The sequence below is a fragment of the Dipodomys merriami genome, unplaced genomic scaffold (genome assembly GCF_024711535.1).
Source record: "Dipodomys merriami isolate MVZ:Mamm:240054 unplaced genomic scaffold, mDipMer1.0.p SCAF_57, whole genome shotgun sequence".
Lineage (NCBI taxonomy): Eukaryota > Metazoa > Chordata > Mammalia > Rodentia > Heteromyidae > Dipodomys > Dipodomys merriami.
The window spans coordinates 4,527,246-4,548,957 of record NW_027206146.1 but is presented as its reverse complement, the minus strand read 5'-3'; the positions used below and the strand labels follow the sequence as shown (position 1 = coordinate 4,548,957).

At 56.3% G+C, this 21,712-nt stretch overlaps 1 protein-coding gene across 2 annotated transcripts in view; it reads right to left on the bottom strand.

Moving 5' to 3' along the window:
• Positions 1-2,156: 2,156 nt before the first annotated feature.
• The window catches only part of Lrrc4b (leucine rich repeat containing 4B), a 30,652-nt gene continuing 11,096 nt past the window's right edge, over positions 2,157-21,712 (bottom strand). The window contains exons 1-3 of one of the 2 annotated variants that reach the window (XM_070000880.1): positions 20,131-20,792; positions 17,259-17,590; positions 2,157-4,069 (exon numbers count right to left, since the gene is read on the bottom strand). In XM_070000880.1, coding sequence (XP_069856981.1) covers positions 2,243-4,069; positions 17,259-17,555 — 2,124 coding nt within the window. In that variant the 5' untranslated portion in view covers positions 17,556-17,590; positions 20,131-20,792 and the 3' untranslated portion in view covers positions 2,157-2,242. Of the gene's footprint in view, positions 4,070-17,258; positions 17,591-20,130; positions 20,793-21,712 lie in introns of those variants that run through there. The other variant, XM_070000878.1, reaches the window with a different exon arrangement.

The following is a 21,712-nucleotide window of genomic DNA, read 5'->3' as shown; positions in this document are numbered from 1 at the left end:
CCTTTGGACCTTTGAGCCTTTGGGCCTTTGGACCCTTGAGCCTCTCTGGAACCTTCCTCACTGTGACAGGAGGTGTGCCAATGGGCCCTCTCCCAAGTTCCCTCTGTCCTACTGTCCTGGGCAGAGGGCACAGAAATTTGGGGGCTCAGGATCTTGCATGCCAACCCCCTTTGGTTCTTTCCTCTGCATCCCACGCTCCCCCCTTCCTGCTCATGTGGAAAATTCCCTCTGCAGTCCCCGCCTTCCTCTCCGGCTGGCCAGGTTGTCATGGAAACTGCATCCTGCTTGGGGCAGGCAGAGGAGCTGTGACAAGGACTCTGGGCCCTCAGCCCAGCGCCTAGCTCTCAGGTCCCAGCTCCTCATCCCCTTGGGGTGGGGGGAGGGGAGGCTGCTGCTGCTGAGGACTTCACTGGAGCAGCAGGGGTGGCAGGGCCTGCTATGCCCAGGCCCCAGTGGGCGCAGTATCTCCCCACCTCATGAAGGGGGTGCCTCTGTACCCTTTAGCCCTAGTCAGAGCCCCTCCTGCCTGTCTTTGATTGTTCTTCAGTTCACCTTGACGGCCCACCTTTCACCTACAGACCTGTCTCCACCCCCTTTGTATTCCTCCCCCCTTGTCCATCAACTCCCCTCCCCCATCACAGATGAGCCTCCTGCCTTGGGAAGTCCCTGAGTGCCCCAAGATGCCACTGCCCTGGCACATAGATGGCGGCTGCAACGCGAAGGCAGCATGTGGCCTACCAGCCCCCACCGCCACCTGGTACCGCCGCAGCGTTGCCATAGCAACCAGGGAAGAGCGCCTGAAAGCTGCAGCGCGGTTAGTCTCAGGTCCAGAAAGATAGGGCCCAGGACCGGATGCACTGTGTCACTGTCACCATGGATAAGGGGAGGATGAGCTCTAGGAGCCCTCAAGGTGGGAGAGTGCTAAGATACTCAGGCTGTAGACTGAACAAAGGGCAAGGCCCAAGCACGCAGAACCTTACTGCAGACCCTCCACGGCCCCCAGCATGCTGTTGGTAGGAAGTGAGGGGGCTTCTGATCGCCCCAATCTGTGGTGGACTCCAGCTGGGGCCCGAGTGTTCCCATGGTGGCTCAGAGCAGCCATGTTTAAGGGTAAGGCTGGACCAGGCCCAGGGCAAGGGACTGGGTGGAGTTTGCCCCAGTGCCCAGCCTGGTGGCACATGGGGGGGGGGGAAGGATACCTTGCTTCTAATCCCTGGGCCTCTCCAGGCTGTAAGGCTTCACTGATGGCCCTGAGCTATGGACACTTCAGTTACCCCCAGAGGTCACGCTGTCCTTGCCAGGCCTAGCATTCCTTGTGTCTGCTGATCTTCTAGGGTAGTACCCCTGAGTGCACCTGCTGCCTCCCAGGTCATCCGCAGACTCTAAGGCTCCCCCTGCCCTGCGGTGCCCCACCATCCTATGATACAGAGTCTGATTTGGCTGTGGTGATGGGTGGACTTGTCACCAGAGGGAGGCCCTTCCCACCTGGCCCTCCACATCTCCATGCCCTCCACATCGGCAGGCTGTGGGGGGAGACCCCCACCCCACACTTTTGTTTCATGACCAAAAAAAAATGTTTAAACTTTTTCCATGTTTTTTTTTAAAGTAATTACAGAGCAGGTAGTCATTGACGCAAACCTTCCTTCAGTATCAAAAGAGTCTGTGGGTCAGGTGGGGCCAGGCGGTGGGAGCCTTCTCCTCCCCCAGCCGGGCCAGGCCGGGAGTGGGGGGTCCCCACTGGGGACTCTGGGTAGGGGGTGTCGCCAGGGCGACGCGTTTGTCTCTTGGGTTTAGAAGTGGAGAGGGTTTGGAGGAGTGGGAGAGAAGGGGAGGCGTCAAACTGCAAAAAAAGAAAAAAAAATAAGAAAACAGAAAAAAGAACCGTAAAAGGAGGGTGGTGGGTGGGTGGGGTTGGGGGTCGAGGGGAAAAGGGCACCCCTCAAAAAAAAAACCAACAAAGCTCCTCTTCCCTGGAAGGCGGCGGCGGGACGAGAGATCGGGAGAATGAGGCAGCCACCGAGGGGCTGGGCCGCCTCCCCAAGGCCCCAGCGTCCCCTCCTGGCACCGGCGTGGGAGGGGCGCGGCCCGGAGCCCCAACTTGAGCGGCCGCCATCGGGAGCCGCGGCGCCCTCCTGCCGACCCTGCGCGCACGTCCAGGGCCCGGCCCCGGGGAGGAGGAACCGGGGGAAGCCCAGGGCGGGAGTCGGGAGCCGGGGGTGGGCGGCCCGGACCATCCCCAGCCTCAGATCTGCGTCTCTTGCACATTCTCCTTGGAGCCGCTTTTGAAGAGCAGAGGTTCGTGAATGGAGTTGAGGCCCCCGGGGCCCTTGCCCCCGCCGCCCGGGTTGCCGCCGCCGTAGTGCGCCTTGAAGGCGGCGGCCACGTAGTGGTGGTGGTTGAGGTGGTCGCGCTCCAGGGCGGGCAGGGCCAGGTGGCTGTCCCCGCCCGCGCCCCCCGCCACGGCGGCGGCGGCGGCCACGGAGACGGCGGAGGCGGCGGGCAGCTCGTCCTCCACGTTGATGATCTCCACGGTGCGCGTGGGCCCGTGGTGCTTGTGGAGCTGGTGCTGCTTGCGCAGCTTGTAGAAGGCCACCAGCATGACGGCCGCCATGAAGGTGATGGCCACGAAGCAGCCGATGATGATCTTGGTGGTCTTCATGACGTCGTCCAGGTCCTTGAGCGCGTTCTCCGTCACGTCCGTGATGGGCACCGTGAACGGCTTCTCCGTGGGCCGCGACGAGCGCGGCGCGGGTGCGGCGGTGGAGGCGGCAGGGGCTCCGGCCACGTCCCCGGGCCGGCCCGCGCCCCACGCGCCGTCCGTGGTGGGCCCCGGGGGCTCCTTGTCGGTGCCGCGGGGCTGCAGGGCCTCCTCGCCGGGCTGCGTCTCCAGCGTCTCCACGGTGACGGTGGTGAAGTAGGTGTAGCCGCCGGCCGCGCCCCCGGGGCCCCCCGCGCCGCCCCCCGCGCCACCGGGCCCCGCACCGCCGGGCCCGGGCTCCACGGCCGACACGTTGAGCGTGGCGGACGCCGTGGTGTTGCCCGCCGAGTTGGTGACCATGCAGGTGTACTGGCCGGTGTCCTGCACCGTGACGTTGGTGAAGTTGAGCGTGCCGTCGTGCAGCACGGAGATGCGCACGCGGTACGAGCCGTGCGTCATCAGCGTGCCGTTGGGCGTCAGCCAATTCACCGACGTCATGGACGTGCCCGTGCGGCACTTGAGCTCGGCCGCCATGCCCTCGGTGACGTTCAGGTCGGTGGGCGGCTCCACGATGACGGGCGCGTAGCAGGTGAAGTGCGATTGGTCGAGCTCGCCGATGTAGCGCCCCTTGAGGCCAGCGGGCGCGTGGCAGCGCGCGCAGCACGTCGTGTTGCTGGGCACCGTCTCCTTCAGCCACCAGCTGAGCCACAGCACGTCGCAGTTGCAGTGCCACGGGTTGTGGTTGAGGTGCACGCGCTCGAGGCGGTGCAGGGGCGTGAACAGGTCGTGGGGCAGCGACATGAGGTTGTTGTGCGACAGGTTGAGCTCCTCTAGCGACTTGAGGTCGTCGAAGGCGTTGCGCTCGATGGTGGCCACCTGCGCGTGCATGAGCCACAACTTGCGCAGGCTCGTGAGACCCTGGAAGGAGCCGGGCCGGATGAGGTCCAGCCGGTTGCCCGACAGCTCGAGCTCCTCCAGGCGCACGAGGGCCGTGAGGTTGGGGATGTCCTTGAGGTCGCACATGCCCAGGTTGAGGTAGCGCAGGTTCACCAGGCCCTCGAAGGCCGCCTCCGAGATGTACTCCAGCCGCTTGAGCTCGCCCAGGTCCAGGCGCCGCAGCGACGGCACGCGGTTGAAGGCGTACGACGGGATGCTCTCGATGGGGTTGTTGCGCAGCCACAGCTCCCGCAGCTTGGACAGGTACTCGAAGGCCTGCGTGGGCACCGTGCTCAGCCGGTTGTCGAACAGCTCCAGCGTGTTCAGGCTGGGCAGCCCGTTGAAGGCGCCCACCTCGATCTTGCGGACCAGGTTCTTGCTCAGCTGCAGGATCTCCAGGTGCCGCAGATGTTTGAAGGTGTCGGTGCGGATCACCTGCGGGGGGGGGAGGGGAGGGACACGGACACGCGTGGGTCAGTCGTGGTGCTACCACTTTGGCTGCCTGCCTCCTCCCTCCCCATCCCCGGAGGAAGCAGATGCGACACCCGCCTAGGGGCCCCTGGTCATGGCCACACCTCCCCCAAACAACGTGGGACCGGACAAAGCAGGATCGTGCAGTGTGTGTGTGGGGGAGCGGGACCCACGCGTTCCACATGGGGTCAGTTCCCGGGGGAGGGCATTGTGTTAGACAGGGGTGATGACGCGTGCCTGCAATCCCCGCTCCTCAGAACCTGCCGACTAATTGGGATGCTTGAGATCAGAAGGATGGAGGGTCAGAGTCAACCCTGGGGTTAATGTTCATGAGAGCCGTCCCTTCCCCTTTCAACCAGTAAAAAGCTTGGGGGCTGGGATGCAGCCTGGCGTTAAGGTCCAGGCCGGGCAGGGACACAAACCAACCGACCCTATCTCAATCTGCAGAACCAGGCGGGGGCGTGGCCTCCATGGGCGTGGCGCCAGACGTGGGCGTCACGTGTGTGGCGGGAGTCAAGCACCACCCAGCGGGCGTGGCCTTGGTGGGCGTGGCTCGAGCGGCGGACGCCTGCCTCAAGTGCCAGACCCTGAGCACAGAGCCTCGGCCCTGCGAGCTTCACTACGTCACTACCGGTGCACATAAAAAGGGACCTTTCTATTCACATGCGTGTGACACCGTGTTTATCCTTAGCTGAGGTCACCGGCCCACGCTGAGGACTCCAGCCACCGGTTGACATGGGGTCTCTTGAACTTTAAGGCACTGGCTAGCCTCAAACTTCGATCCCCAACCTCTGGTTCCCAAGTAACTGCGATTACAGGCTGGAGCTACCATGCCCTGCAGCAAACGGGGAAGCGTGAACTAGGGGCCCTCAGAAGCCGGGCCCGGGCCCTCTGGTGCCCGAGTCCTCTGGTGCTCTTCACCCCTGGCCTTGGCTGCCTGCTGAAAGGACTGGGCAGGGGACAGTGCTGAGCTGGGGCCCAAGAGGGAGAATCTCATGGCTCTGCTTCACTCTTGCCACCCAGGCTACACTGAGGCATGGAAGGCCAGCTGGCTGTCAGGCCCCATGTTTGAAGCCTACTTAATGACCCAGGAATGATTGTGTGATAATATTAAGGAGGAAGTATATGTTCATGGAAGGAGCGAGTGTGGTAATGAATGCCTGTAATCCCAGCTCCCCAGAAGGTGGAGGCAGGACGATCTCTGTTGGAGGCCAGCCTGGGCAAAGTTAGCAAAAGGTATCGTAGATTAAAGATTTTTAATACTGTAAAAATACTTTTATGCCATTACAAGTATTGCAGTATATGTGTATTAGACAATAGGTATTGCCACATTGTACACAATTATTATTTTACAAATTGTGCTAATTTGCATTTACAGCCCAGTGTTCAAAGTTCTAAAAATATTCTATCTTAAAAAAAAAAAAAAGGGCAAAAGGACTAGCTTAAGCCATAGAGTGTAACAGGGTTAGGCTCCGAGTTCTATCCCTACTACTGGGGAAAAACAAACAGAAAAAATAAATAAAAGCAAACAAGAAAGTAAAAAGGAGAAAAGAATCAGGCCTAGAATGAAACCCTCCAAGCTGTTCTTAGCACTGAATTCCAGCTGTTGTAGATTATGAACTCTTTTTTTTTTTTTTGGTTATTTTTTCTCCTCAATTGAGCAAAAATTGCTTCCTAAAGAAGCAAGAATAAAAATCCCAAAACATAAAAATTAAAGTAATGTGAGAGGCACCCACCACAAGGAACAGTAGTAATATTTTTGGTACAGCCACTGTTACCATAAGAACCACTACATACACCAGCACTGCCTGGTAGAAGAAATGCTGTGTGAGATCAGGCAAGGTGGCTCATGCCTTTAATCCCAGCTACTCATGGACAGAGATCAGAAGATTTAGATCAAAAGTTCATGGAGCCCCCGTTTCAGTCCCAGCTATGTGGGAAGGGTAAATAGTAAAATCAAAGTCATAAATGTGAAACTTTACCTTAAAGACAATGAAAGCAAAGAGATCTTGGAACATGGAGCAAGCGGTACAGGGCCTTGCCTAGCAAGTACAAGGTTCTGAGTTCAACCCCAGTAGAGTAAGAAACAGGGCAAAACAAAATCTTAAACAAAAATCACCGTGTGTTACCATGGGAGCAGTTCTAAATTTCCTAGATCTGCTTTTATTTTTTGAAGGTACAGGGTGTGGCGGGGGTTGGTTAGCACCACATCTGAAAAAACCAAGCAGGTGAGATTTATCTACCTTTATTTATCAACAGGATTTCACTATGCCCAGTGTGGCCTCAAATTCTCCATCCTCCTGCTTCAGCCTTGCCAAGTGCTGGGATTGAAGGCATGCCCCACCATGCCTGGCACACAGTCTCCCTCTCTCTCAATTGGTGCATAATGAAATCAGCCTTAATGATGTATTTATTTAACCCAGGATATTAAAAATATCACCATTTCCCCATGTAGCCAAGGCAACAGCTTATGACTGAGAGGTTTGCTGTCTTCCTAGGGAGCCCTGGAGCCGGCACATTGTCCTCAAGATGGAGACCTGGGCCAGGCTCACACAAGCATCCAGGGGTGCAAGGTTGCATGCCTGGGACTTTCCACGCACGTGGGAACTGTATGCACACTTGTGCGGGTTAAGTTCCAGCAGTGCTGTGAAGAAGCCTGCCATCGCCTTGCCTTATAAAGGAGTGCTGGGTCCCAGTCCTCCTCACTGATGGTTTTGTTAGCGTGGGACCCTGTCCTGCCCAGGGGACCAGCTCCCTGGCCTGGGAACCTACAGCCTTGCACAAAGTCGTCTGCAGAGCCTGGTCCGTCACTATCAGCTCCTGATTGGCTGGAGGCTTCTAGCCATTCCCCTCCCCGCTCAGGTCTCTGATGCCTTGTGCACTGCCCCCCACCCCCACCCCACAGCCCCAGCCCCAGTCCTCTCCTCTCTCCCCAGGTCCCAGAGAGCCGGTTCTACTCCTAGATCCTTGTCCCTCCCTGGCTGGCGACCATCCCACTCGCCTCAAATTTTCCAATGCCACACTGAGCTACACACTAACACCATGATGTCAGCAAGGTCCCACAATCAGAGGCAGACACCCCCCTCCCCAGGGCAGCTGGTCTTCCAGGCACCCCCTTCCCTCTTCCTCCTCTGCTGGACTCTCTCTCCATCTCCTGTTCCAGTAGGTTCTGGAGCACAGCAAATGCAGCACGGCCACTGGCCCTCTCTCCCAGCTGTCTGCATTTGCCCAGGTGCTGCCCAGTTCCTGGAATGCAGTCTTCCTTCTTGTTGTCTGCAAACTCTAATCACCTCTCTCAGGAAGGCCTTTGTGGCCCAAGCCCCTCACCCACCATGCACATTCTCTTATGAGACGTGTTGTTCATGGTTAACATGCCTGCACCTTGAATAGGCTCTAAGTCTACAAGGAGAGACTTGGGCTGAGGTCTGCATGCCCAGCACCTAGTGGGTATGGTCAGTTGACAGGGTACAATCAGCTGATGGGATATGGTCAGCCTCAATCAACTCTGCAGAGTGGATGAACTAGAGGCCTCTGACAAGGCTCATCCTGGAGAGCTCTCGGTGTCTAAGTGTCTTCGTGACTCGCCTTGCAGCCTGGCTGGCAGTGCTACCATGGCAGAATCCTGGATAACAGAATTTGGGAGCTCAAAGCACAGGTGTTCCAATGTACTTTTTTTGTTGTTGTTGGTCATCAGTCTTGGAGCTCTGTGCCTGGGCGCTGTCCCTGCACTCTTCGGCTCAAGGTGAGTACTCTACCGCTTGAGCCACAGAGCCACTTCTAGTTTTCTAATGGTTTATTGGAGATAAGAGTCTCATGGAGTTCCCTGCCTGGGCTGGTTTTGAACTGTGATCCTCAGACCTCAGCCTCCTGAGTAGCTAGGATTACAGGTGTGAGCCACTGGTGCCCGGCTCTGCTTTTGTGCCTTAAAGCAGACATGGCTGACACTCTCAAAGTCACACCACTGTCCTTTGGTTGGTGTTTATATTTGCCGCTCTATCATTCGCCTTCACTTTTGGTGTATGTCTTTTGGATTTTGTTTTACACTCAGTCTAAAAGTTTCTGCCTTTTAACTGCAAGTTTAGTCCATTTACGTTTATTGTAATTTTTAATACACTTGGCACCGTTCTTATAATACTATACTTATTCTTCCCTATTCCTGACATCTTTTAGATTTGAATTTCTTATTCCATTCCCTTCTGTCTGACTTAGAGTTTATACTTTTTTTGGTTTTTTTGCCAGTCATGGGGCCTGAACTCTGGGCCTGGGCACTGTCCCTCAGCTTTTCAGCTCAAGGCTAGCACTCTACCACCTGAGCCACAGCACCACTTCTGGCTTTTTTTCTGCTTATGTGGTGCTGTGGAATCGAACCCAGGGCCTCATGCATGTAAGTCAAGCACTCTACCACTGAGCCATCTTCCCAGCCCCTATACATTTTTTTTCTTAGTGGTCCCCTTAACATTTAACATGCACACCTAAAGACCAAAACCAGATAATTCCTCTTCTCCTCCCAGCATCCCTGACTTGAAAACAAAAGATCTGACCTGGTCCGGTTCCCAACAAGATTAAAAAACAAAACATAACAAAGCAAGACCAGGACCCCCACTGGTTACTATTAAATACCAGGGTCAGTGCTAGATGATCCAGCACCATGATCTGAATGCACCAGGGTTTGGAGAGGTAGAGTCATTGGTCCTCTGTGTTACAGCTGCACAAATGGGACTCAGAGTCTGCACCTCCTGTTTCCAAACATGGTGCCCTCTCTACATCCCCACATTGGAGCCCTAAGCAGAGGGAGCTGGGCAGCTGGTAGATTTCCCACTTTGTGAGCTGCAGAACTATAACACAAGCATGGAACCCAGGGCTGCTGCTATGTGACTGGCCACAATTTGTGTCACGCCCACAGGCCACACCCACGTGAGCCCTAGTTTTTGTTCCTTTTGGAGATAAGGTCTGGATATCTTTGCCCTGGCTGGCCCTAAACTCACTATCCTCCTCCTGTCTTTGCCTTTGGAGTAGTTGGGATTACAAATGTGAACCACCACACCTGGTCCACATAATGATTTGCTCATTTAACATCTGTGTTTTTAAAATTTGTTGTTTTGCCAGCCCTGGGGCTTGAACTTAGGGCCTGGGCGCTGTCCCTGAGCTACTTTTGCTCAAGGCCAGTGCTCTACCACTTGAGCCACAACGCCACTTCCAGCTTTTTCTGTGTATGGGGTACTGAGGAATCGAACCCAGGGCTTCATGCATGCTAGGAAAGCACGCCACCACTGAGCCACCTTCCCAGCTTCTTGTTTTGTTTTTGAAATAGGGTCCTACTCTGTAGCCAGGCTACTAGAAGTGGTGATTCTCTGACCTCTGCATCTGGGATTACAGGAACCTGCCACTGTGCTTGCTTGGCAGGTGTTTTGTGTCAGGTGTCATGTGGGACTCTGAAGACCCAGACAGGACAGTCACAGTCACAGCCTGATCCTCCTGTAATAATTATGCAGATGGTCATTTACGCCATGATGGCATATGGATCACAGTGCTGCCTGGCTGTGGCTGGGCTGGGGGGGGCGGGGGGAGATGGGGCTGGTCTCACCCAAGGCGCAGTCTGAGCCAAGCCTGGTCACACCAAAGCCAGTGATGCAGGATACCATGGGGACCAGCTCCCTGCCAAGCCTGGTGCAGGGCAGAGAACACGGAGCGGGTGCAGCTGAGGGAATGTGGCCCCTCAGCAACTGCTTCCTCCACCCAAGGGGCCTCTTTCTTCCTTCCACCCTGCAACCCGGCCTCTTTTCTCTCTTTTTTTTTTTTTGGCAGTACTGGGGTAGTTAACTCAGTACCTCATACTGGCTCAGCTTGCTTGGTGGGCACTTTGCTCCTTGAGTCATGTTCTCAACCCTTTTTTTTTTTTTTTTTTTTTGGGTCCAGTCATGGAGCCTGAACTCTGGGCCTGGGCGCTGTCCCTCAGCTCTTCCGCTCAAGGCTAGCACTCTACCACTTGAGCCACAGCGCCACTTCTGGCTTTTTTCTTTTTGCTTATGTGGTGCTGAGGAATCGAACCCAGGGCCTCAGGCATGCAAGGCAAGCGCTCTACCACTGAGCCACCTTCCCAGCCCTCAACCCTTTTGTTTTTATTTATTTTTGTTGGTCACAGGGCTTGAACTTGGAGCCTGGATGCTGTCTCTGCGCTCTTCTGCTCCAGGATAGAGCTCTACCATTTGAGTCACAGTGCAACTTCTGTTTTTCTGGTGGTTCATTGGAGATATAAGAGTCACAGACTTGCCGGGCGCTGGTGGCTCACGCCTGTAATCCTAGCTACTCAGGAGGCTGAGATCTGAGGATCGCGGTTCAAAGCCAGCCCGGGCAGGAGAGACCGTGAGACTCCTATCTCCAATAAACCACCAGAAAACCGGAAGTGGCGCTGTAGCTCAAGTGGTAGAGCGCTCGCCTTGAGCTGAAGAGCTGAGGGACAGCTCCCAGGCCCAGAGTTCAAGCCCCACGACCGACAAAAAAAAAAAAAAAAAAAAAGAGTCACAGACTTTCCTGCCTGGGCTGGCTTCTAACCTCAATCCTCAGATCTCAGCCTCCTGAGTGGCTAGGATTATAAGTGGGAGCCACCAGCAGCCGGCTTTATTTTTTTTATTATGTTATTTATTTAATTTTTTTGTCAGTCTTGGGGTTTGAACTCTGGGCCTGGGTGCTGTCCCTCAGCTCTTCAGCTTAAGGTGAACGCTCTATCACTTGAGCCATAGCTCCATTTCTGGTTTTTGAGTGGTTAATTGGAGATAAGATCTCACAGACTTTCCTGCCCAGGCTGGCTTTGAACCATGATCCTCAGATCTCAGCCTCCTCAGCAGCTAGGATTACAGGCATGAGCCACCAGCACCTGGCTTGTTTTGTTTCTAAGATATGGTCTCATACATTTGCCCAGACTCATGAGTCTCTCATTCCACCTCCCAAATTGCTGGGATTACAGCCATCGTCACTCTACCTGGCTATAACCTGATGCCTTCAGGGTAGCTTCCACTTCAGCAGGTAGGTAGGTAACATTGCTACAGCTGAAAAGAATCCCGCTGTATTCTGTTGGGGCTTTTAAGAAAACAAACTGCCAAGAGATCCTTTATTAAAAATTTAACTGTGGTGGGAAAATGATTAAGTGACTCGTTTGTCTTTACATTAGTAAGATAAATTGTTTCTATGCATTTGGAATGTAAATGAACCAAAAACAGGTTTAATAAGCAAACTTGGAGCTGGGAGCTGGTGGCTCATGCCTGTAATCATACCAACTCAGGAGGCTGAGATCTGAGATCGGGGTTCAAAGATAGCTTGGGCAGGTAAGCCTGTGAGACTCATCTCCATTAAAACTACTCAAAATAAGCCAGAAATGGTGCTGTGGCTCAAGTGGTAGAGCACCAGACTTGAGCACTGAGGAGCTCAGCGACAGCGTCCAGCTCATGATGTAAAGCTCCAGGACTGGCAAAAAAAAAAAACACAAAAAGACCTGATATAGGTCTTTGACCTCCATTGTTTTGCATTCATATTGTAGAAACTATTACTGTCTTTCGGAACATCTGGTAGTAGGGTGCCTCGTCCTGAGATAGGGGATTCATACACCCCTCTTCAGTGGACTTCCCAGGCTGCATCACGTGATTGGCAGTGGGTACCAGGCTTGTGACTGAGCTGCTCAGGCCTAGACAGGCCTCTTTTCTCCCATCTCTTTCCCTTCCTCTCTTCCTGTCCAAGGTCTAGAGCCTGGAATGGCTACCATCTAGGACACGCTATGAATTGTACTGAAGAAATGGAGCTCTGCATCCAGTTGCCTAAGCTAGTTTCCAGTGCCACTAATTACGACTCTTCCACTCCTAGGCTTCAGTTTCCTCATCTGTACAATAGGAATAAAAAACAGAACCTCTAGCTGGGAGTGGTGGGGCATACCTGTAATCCCAGCTAATCAGGAGGCAGGGGTTGGAGAACCTCAGCTGGAGGTAGGCCAAGGAAAAGTTACAAGGTCCCATATCAAAAACAAAGTGAAGGCCAGAAGGGCTGGAGGCCTGGTTCAGGTGGTAGAGTGCCTGCCTAGTAAGCAGAGTTCAGTCCTCTGTACCTAACACCTGCTCATGATAAAGGTTTGAAACACAGGGACTGGCCTTATTGACTTCAGGGGGACCAGGCCCAGATGGTGGCCCGTGTGCCCATCAGTAAAACGGGCCCAGCCACCCACATCTCCTGAGAAGAGAGGAGGGGCTGGAAGTACCTTGAAGAAGTACTTCCGGTGGGAGGATCAGAAGCACTTCTCTGGAAGTACTTCTTCAAAGGCAATTACTTTCTCTTTTTCTGGAAATAGGCGTTTGCATCCTGGTGGATATTATTGTGTTTTGGGGGACTATCTTATACTTATTAAATTCATTTGGTCCTCATGTTAAAATTTTTTTAAATGGCTAAAGGAAATTTAGAGACTAAAGAAAACCTAAAAAGATAAAATACTCTCTGTAATTCTGCTGCAGAGAAAGGTATGTTACCATTCCTGGGTAGGTGCCCGGCTTTTAGATTTTTAGTAAGATTTTAAAATAGAGAGTCTACTTGCATCCTTTGAAAGCTCATCTGGGTTTTTTCTTTTTCTACTTTTTTTTTTATGACAGTGTTTTGCTACATAGCCTAAGCTGGTCTCAAATTCAAGACTTCTCAAGTGTTGGGATTACAGGTGTGAGCCACTGTAGGTGGTCAGAATGTCAGTAACATGTTTGGGGCAGTTTCCTATAACATTCAATATTCTTTGAAATTCCATAGCTGTGTAATAGAACATTACCAGAACATACAGGGTTGGGGGGGGTGTAGCGCAGTGGTACAGTGCTTGCCTCAGGTGGCTAGGCCCAGTGTTCGCTTTCCTAGCACTGCCAAAAATCAAAACAAGAGCCCAGTGCTGTGGCTTGTGCCTATAGTCCTAGCTACTCAGGAGGCTGAGTTCTTAGGATTGTCGTTCTAAGCCAGGCCTGGCAGCAAAGTCCCCATGAGACTCTCTTCCCCAATTAACCACTCAAAACCCAGAAGTAGAGCTAGGGCCCAAAGTGCTAAAATGCTAGCCTTGAGCATAAAAAAAAACTCAGGGACAATGCCCAGGTCCTGCACGCAAGCCCCATAACCCCCCCCCCCACACACACACCAAAACAAACAGTAACCACAACAATTTTTTAAAAAAAAAAACCAAGATGGCCTGGAGGTGTAGCTCCCTTGGAATGCTCAGGCCCTGAATTTGATCTCCAGCATCAAAAAAAAAAAAAAAAAAAAAAATTAAAAGGACATTAAAAAAAAAAATCCAGTCATACAGTGAAGCTGTGGGGGACAGAGGCCCTCTAAATGCTGGCCTCTGGGCCTCCTTACACTTATTTCTTAGGGTACAGCCCTACTTCCTTGCCACCTGATCTCTTTTTTTGGGAGGGGGGGCTCCAGGAGGGACCCAGGGCAGCCCACTAATAGCCTCTGGGTGGGCCCTGAGGTACTTTGTTAAATTAAATGCCAGCACCACCTAATGACCCAGCAGCTCCCCCTGGGGACACGTTGCAAAGGAGCCGCAGCTCCCCAAGAGGTCCCTAAGTGGTACTTCTGTGGTGAGGCGGGGCTGCCGCACACACCATCCCGCCCGGGAACGGAGCTCAGTGAAAACAGACAAAGCGAGCCATCTATAACCCCGCCTCGCTGACATAAATGAAAACTCCACAAAGCAACAATAAGCATTTTGCAAACACACACACACACACACACACACACACACACACGCAGAAAGAGGCACAATAAACATATTAGGCTGGTTGCTATGGAAGGAGAGGAGGGGTGAGGGAAGAGAGGGTTGGGCCCAGGGAGGACCCCAGTCCTCAGTGTGAAAGAGGAGATTGTGGGGGGCAGCCCCAACCCAGCTCCTCTTGGGGACCTGTGGTGGACCTGGCTTGAGTTGTATTAGAATGTAGAGTCTCTGCGTCTCCATTTTAGGAGGCCTTATCTCTGGAGGCCCCACCTGTTCAAAAGAACTAGAGCCCATGGACAATTACTAGGTTGTTTGTTTTGTTTTGGTTTGAACTCTGGGTTTGATCTCCAGTTACTTAGAAGAAAGGAAAGAAAGGGAGAGAGGGAGGGAAACCACCAGATATGGTGGCACATGCCTGTAATCTCAGCTACTGGAGAGGTTGAGATCCAGAGGATCATGGTTCCAGGCCAGCTCCAGGCAAAAGCTTAAGAATGAAAAGAAAGAGCTGGGGGGGGGGTGCTGTGACTCAAGTGGTACAGCTCCTTGCCTAACAAGTTTGAGGTCTTGAGTTCAAATCCCAGTACCACCATAAAGGAAGAGAAAAATAAGACAATGCAAAATCTTATGTTCTAATATGGGGACCCCCTCCATCCATCCCCGAGCACACAGGAAGTCACAGGAGCTCGGGATGCTCCTCCACACGCTTCCTGCAGTTGGGGGGCCACATGGGGGAGCCCTGGCCATCAGCCAGGAGCCCCAGGCTGGCCTTTTGCTTCCTGCAAGCATCTGCTGAGCACCTCACTCTAGGAAGAGCAGAACCTTCTGCTCTGGGGGACACAGAAGCCAGGAGCAGGTGACACCCCGGTAACCAGGCGATTGGGGGGGCAGGCAGGGGACAGCTCTGAGGATGTTGAGGTGCTGGCCTGTGTTTGGGGAGAGGATGGGTGCGGCGCCTCCTGCAGCGTGCTCTGCGCTTTGCCTTCTAGGAATTTACCCCAAAGGCAGAGCAGCGCGGGCTGCTCACCACCCCCCTCCCCCGCCCCTCCCGCCACATTGCCTCATTCAGTTCAAAACTCAGCACTGCCAAGGGGCTAGTTATTCCTGTCTGTGCTTTTCTAGGCTTTGTTTTCGGTGCAGGACCAGGAACCAAACCCAAGGCCGAGAGCGTGCCAGGCGAACACTGGCAGGTGAGCTCGGCAGAGCCGCATGGTTTTTCTCTGTAATAATGGCCTAGTACGCCCCTGCACAGGCCTTGGTATTGAGCTGGTCTGTTTTTGGGGAGGCGGGAGCTTGGGCCCCTGTGCGCGCTGTGCAGGTGCACTGCCAGTGGAGGGGCCCCCTCCAGCCCTTTTCAGCTCTGGTTTGCTTTTCAGATAGGGTCTCCTGCTTTTGCTCTGTCTAGGTTTGGATGGATTGTCCTACCTATGCTCCCGAGTAGCTGGGATTGTAGGCACACGCCATCATACCCACTCCTACACTAGGCCCTCCTGAAGGACAGGCTGTCCGCCCCTAGATACAAGTCTGTCATTAATAGCAAGGCCCCAGGTCTAACGGTGCAGACCTGGAATCCCAGCACTGAGGTAGTTGAGGAAGGAACATCTCAAGCACCAGGTCAACCTGGGCTACATAGCGAGAACGTTGGTTCATAAACAAGACAGAAACGCCATCCTCCCCCTAAATGACACCAGAGACAATGCATAGTGCTCTGGAAATTGTGCTCACCATGATACCCCCAGTACCCCAAAGCAATTTCAGAGCAGTATGAAAACACTGCAACTCCATTTGTTCTTTTTTTTTTTTTTTTTTGGGTCTGGTCGTGGGGCCTGAACTCTAGGCCTGGGCACTGTCCCTCAGCTCTTCAGCTCAAGGCTAGCGCTCTACCACTTGAGCCCACAGCGCCACTTTCGGCTTTTTTTCTTTTTGCTTATGTGGTGCTGAGGAATCGAACCCAGGGTCTCAGGCAAGCACTCTACCACTGAGCCACCTTCCCAGCCCTCCATTTGTTCTTAAAAATAAAAAAGCCAAGCATGCCCTGCTACCCTGGGCTTGGGCTGGGGTATCTTGGGGCCAGGCTGGGGCCATCTGCATGGGGGACACCCAAGGTGGGAGACCAGGGCCTGTGGGATTATGGCTGGTATTTTTTGGTCCACTACTTGGACTGTGACTGACTTATCTGATGCTTGCTTTCACTCTCTGGCTGGCCCTCTACCACCTGAACCACGCCTCCAACCCTGAGGCTGGCTTTTGTCCCTGTGTTTTTACTTGGGTGTATTTTCTAGTTTTCCTAAATTAATTTGCATTCATTCTGTAATAAATAATTAAAAACTACATTTGCATAAGCACAGGAAAGAGCCAGAAAGGTATTAAAGCAAAATGTAAACAGTTGCTATTTATATCCAGGTGAAGAGACTGGGGGTAATTTGTTTTGTTTTCACTTGGGTAACTAACAAGCATTACTTTTTACTTTTAGTGTTTCGGTTTCACTTATATTTTAGCAGTACCAGGGGTTAAACTCTGGACCTTGCGCTTACTAGGCAGGTGCTCTACCACCTGAGCCATGCCCCCAGGCCTTTTTGCTTTCGTTTTCAAATAAAACTCTCTCCGCTCTGCTTCCCGGTGGCCCAAGAAGGGTCTGTCTGTCTTCCATTCAAGGAGTCCCACCCTGGGGCCCCACCCTGGCTGCTGGGGCAGTGCGGTGGGGGCGGCGGACCCCCTGACTAGGAGTGGAGGCCTTTATCCCGGGCAGGCCGGGGGCGGGGAGGGTGAGGCAGGGAGGCCGGGGCGGGCAGCAGGGGCCAGGCACACTGCTCAAACCTTGTGGCGCCCAGGGTGGCCCTGTCCCCACCTGGCAGTTGGGGATGACCGGCTCCGAGGGGCGGGGGGGGGGTTCCCCACACCTGCCGGCCAGCAGCACAGCTCTGCCCGGGGCTTGCGACCGAGTCACTCACTGCACAACCCGGCTACAGCCGCCGGGCGCCTGCGCCTCGCGGCCCACTGCGCCTGCGCCTGCCCAGCCTGGACGGGAGGGACGGGGGGGGGGGGGGGGGGGCAACCAGACCCCAGGCCCTCGCTCTCCATCCGGCGCCGTTCCCCGGGACCGGGGGAGGGGGGCTTGCTCCCCATTTTCCAGAGCGAGACCCAGAGAGGGGTCCCCGCGGCAGAGGCGCTGGGGGGGGGCGGAGTCCGGTGCTCCGAGACCCCAAGAAAGCCTGGCGCCTTGGCCCCGCCCCGGAAGTCAGCTCGAGTTAACGATATGCAAATGAATTCAGCTCGAGTTAATGAGATGCAAATCGCCAGTCCCAGCGCTGGGGGGGAGTGGTGGGGGCGTGTCAGAGGGTGGACCCCTCCCCGCCCCGGCGCCCCCTGCCCTCCCCCTCCCCCTCCCCTCCCCTCTTTTCCCCCCTCCCCGCCCCGGCGCCCGCTCACCTGGATGCCGTTCTCCTGCAGGTTCAGGTAGCGCGTGTTGACCGGGATGCTGGCGGGGACCTCGGACAGCTCCCTCCGCGTGCAGATCACCCTGCTGGCCTGGTTGCTGCAGGAGCAGGCCGCGGGGCACGAGGTGGCGGGCGGGGAGCCCCCGCCGGCGGCCGCCGCCACGGCCGCGCCGCCCCCGCCGGCCCCCAGGGGCGGGGAGCAGAGCCAGAGGAGGAGCAGAGCCCCGCGGGGCCAGGACATCCTACCGGGGGCCCGCGGGGCGCGCGGGGAGCCGCGGGCGCGCGCCATCCTCAATGGTCATGCTCCGCGGGGGCGCCGGGGGGCTGCGGGGAGAGGGGGGCAGTGAGGGGGGGCGGCAGGGCTCCGTCACCCCCACCCCGGCCAGGGGAGGGGCTCCACCCCCAGCCCAGCCCATCACCCCCCCAGCCCTTCAACCCCCCCTGCCCAGCTCCCCACCCCTCCCACCCGGCCAGGGAAAGGGGCTCCACCCCCAGTCCAGCCCATCACCCCCCCCCCCCGTCCAACTCCCCACCCCTCCCAGGGGAGGGTGCTCCACCCCCAGCCCAGCCCATCACCCCCCCAGCCCATCAATCCCCCCAGCCCATCACCCCCCCTCCAACTCCCCACCCCTCCCAGGGGAGGGGGCTCCACCCCCAGCCCAGCCCATCACCCCCCCAGCCCATCACCCCCCTCCAACTCCCCACCCCTCCCAGGGGAGGGGGCTCCACCCCCAGCCCTTCACCCCACCCTACCCAGCTCCCCCAGGTGGTGACCTCCACTCCCCCATCCAGCCCAGAGGAGGGGGCTCTACCCCCCCCCAGCCCATCACCCCTCCACACCCTCAGCCCAGGACCATCTCCAGCTCACCCCTTCCACACAAGGGAGACCCAGAGTCCTGAGTTTCCTGGGCCAGCCCCAAGCCCGTGGGGTTTGGGTGGTGTTTACTGGTTTGTCTGTGTTTGGGACAGATGGGGTCTCTAATGTTTTCCAGAGTTCCCTGGAAGTCAGCCCTTTGGGCTTAAAAAAAAAAAAAGTGTGTGTTTTTTTTTTTTTTAACACAGTGATTGAAAATTCCTTTAAAAAAATTACTTAGACTAGGAACCAACACAATCTGTTTCCTCTGAGCTAGATGAGGGTCTCCGCAGGGTTTCCCACCCTCCGGAGCCTCAGCTCGTCTGGGACCAGGGCATGTGCCACCCTGCCCAGCTGGGGCAGACCTTCCACCCACCCCACTGTGCAGAAAGGAACACTGAGGCTGGGGAGAGGAAGTTCCCGCCCAAGGTCACTCTGTTAGTTAAGTGGAGCAGCCAGCCAGGTTTAAAACTTAGGTCTTCGCAAGGTAGATTGGTAGAGATGTGGGACACACACATACACACACACACACACACACACACACACACACACACACACGGGGAACAAAGGCACAGCCAGAGGGAGGTGCAAGCCTGGCATCCCAAGTGAGGACCTAGCTCCCACAGTGGCCAGCACCTACGGGGATCCCCTGGGGGTGGCTCCCGGGCTCGGGGTCCCCTGCTCTCTCCTCCCCGGGACTGGCTTCCAGGCTGGCCACATGCCCCCCCCAACCCCTCCCCCTGCAGGTGGGCAGCACAGTGCTGTGCTTACACTGTGCAGGTGGGGTGGTCTGAGGGAGGACGAGGCCCCGGAGGACGAGGCCCCGCTGGGCCAAAGGTGTGAACAGGTGCAGCTGGGGCTGAGGCAGGGGTGAGGCGGGGTGGGGAGGAGGCCCTGCGCCTGCAGGTGCTCCCCGCAGCCAGCCTCTCTGGTGGGGTCGGTGCCAACAGCTGCCGCAGGACGGAGCTGGGGGAGGGGGCGGGGGCGGGGCCCGGTGTGGGGAGGGGGAGTGTGGACCTCAGAGAAGCCGCGGGGGGTCATCTCCCTGAGTCTCCCCCCCCTTCCACACAGGAGTGGAGAGGGGAGGGCAGAAATGGCAGCCGTGCCACGCGGGGAGGAGTAAGCGAGCTGTGCTATGCACCAACCCCACACCACGGGCGGGCAGCTGCCGAGCCCAGCACCAGCACACGCGGCCCCAGGACGCTGGCTGGGCCAAGGGCACAGCTGGCCAGGTGTGTGCAGGGGGGAGGGAGGGAAGGGGAGGAGGCCTGCCCTGGGACTCTTGTCTTCCACTCAGCACCCCCAAGCGCACTCAAATGAACCCCTGACACAGCTCCAAGAGCCCCCTGGGGGTGGGGGCAGCCCATGAGTACAGACCCCCCCACACACACACATACATCCGCTCCCCTCTACAGCTCCTCAGCCTTCAACCCAGATAAAGACGGATGTGCCAGAGCTGTGCCGCCAGCCAGACAGCGAGGACACGCAGAGAGCAAGCGAGTGAGCGAGGAATAGAGCAATTAGGGCAGAAGCAGAGAGAGAGAGAGAGAGGCATAGAGAGACTGAGGCAGAAACAAAGAGGGGGGGCGGCAGACACACAGCAAGGTAGATTGATATTGAGGCTGAGACAAAGAGACAGACAGAGAGAGACAGAGGAATGGACAGAGACAGCAATTGAGAAGCAGAGACAGAGGGGAGAGGCCAGGGTCTGGCAGGGCTCGGCTGCCTGGAGGGCTGGCTCTGTGCCTGTCTGGCTGGGCCGTGGGGCTTTGTTCCCCGGGGTAGCCTGGGTGCCACCACCTCCGCCTAGCATGCAGGGGCCAGGGTTCGAGGCCAGGGTCCTGCAGGCCCGGCTGCTCTGTCTACCTGCGCATCTGTGCCCGCATCTGTGCCCGGCTCTGCCAGCCCGCACCCCCACCACAGCTTCCGCAGCAGCGGCTCGGCCTCCCTCCCCTCTCTCCTCTCCCCTGCCTCGCCCTCCACCATCGCCGTCCTTGGCCCCCTCACTCACCCTGGTGGCTCGGCTCCCGCTGGGCCTCGCTGGACGCCCCAGGCCCCCCCTGCACATGCTGCCAGCCGCGGCGGGGGGGGGGGGTCGGGGGAGGCTGGGCCTCCCCAGCCTTCCAGTGCCTTCCGTCCAAGTTGGGATGGGGGAGGGGGGGCGCAGGGGCTTCTCGGTCTCCCTGCGCCCCCCCCAGGGGAGGCCGTCCTTTCTCCTTGTCCCTTTCTCCCGGGCCACCACCGCGGGGCGGCAGCCGCCCTCCCCGGCAGCCGCCTCCGGCCTCACCCGCCCCACGCCCCACTAGTCTCCTTTCTCTCTGGCCACAGACCCTGGCCCCTGTGGGGGTCCTCCCCCTCTGTCTCTGGCCCCCCTCTCTTGAGGAGCCCCTCGGATCCTTCTCTACCAGTTCCTCTGTCCAGCCTATCTTTGTGACTCTCTTATTGCTGGGGATCTGGCTCAGTCAGGTTCTCGTCCATCCGTCAGTCTGTCCATCGTCTGTCCATCTGTCTCTCTTGGTCTCTGTCGAGGGCTCTGCTTCTCTCTCTCTCTCTCTCTCTCTCTCTCTCTCTCTCTCTCTCTCTCTCTCTCTCTCTCTCTCCTCGCGATTACAATTTCTAGTCACACGGCAGTGCAGAGCCAAGCTGCCTCGGCTCGCTCCCTCCCCGCCCCCTCCCTCCTTCTTTCTCTCCTTCTGAGGGAGGGAGGGAGGGCTGGCGGACGTCTCTCCTCCCTCCTCCTGGCCCCCTCCCCGGCGCTGCCATGGGAGGCCTCCCCCTCCCCTGCTAATCAAAGGCTCCGTTATCTAATTAACCCATTGGTTCTGGACAGCAGGGAAGGTCGGGGAAGGGGGGAGGCGGCCGGGGATGGCTTGGGCAGTGCCAAGCCAGAGCCTCTGGGCACAGGCACCGACAGCTTCGCCTCAAGGCTGCAGAACCAGAAACTCACTCACCCCCAAGGCCGACTTCCAGCGGGACCCAGCACCGCCCACCCCCAGCCCCTCACTGACCCCACCCTGCTGGACCCACTTTACCATCCCCTGTCCTCCACCTGGGGCCACAAAGAAATCTACCCCAGAGCATCCTCAGCCCTGGACCCCATAGCCGGAAACCTGCCTCCTGGTGATCTAGAAACTAGGCAGACAGACTGGTCTTTATCTGATTAATCCATCCATTCATCCATCCCCCAGCCACCATTTTTCTGTCTGTGTACCCACCCACCCATCCATCCACCACCTTCCTGTCCATCCACCCATCTGTCCATTCATCTGTCCTTCCACCCATCTACTGTTCTTCTGTCTATCTACTCATCCATCCACCATCTTTCTGTCCATCCACCCATCTATTCACCCACCCATCTGTCAAGCCATTTATCCATCCATCATTCTTCTGTCTGTCTACCCATCCATCCGCCTTAGCCATCCACCCATCCATCCATCTATCCATCCATTATTCTTCTGTCTACCCATCCATCCACCTTATCCATCCATCCATCCACTATCTTTCTGTCCTTTTACCTATCTGCCCACCCATCCACCCATCCATCCACCTACCATCTTTCTATCCATCCACCCATCCATCTATTCATCCACCCA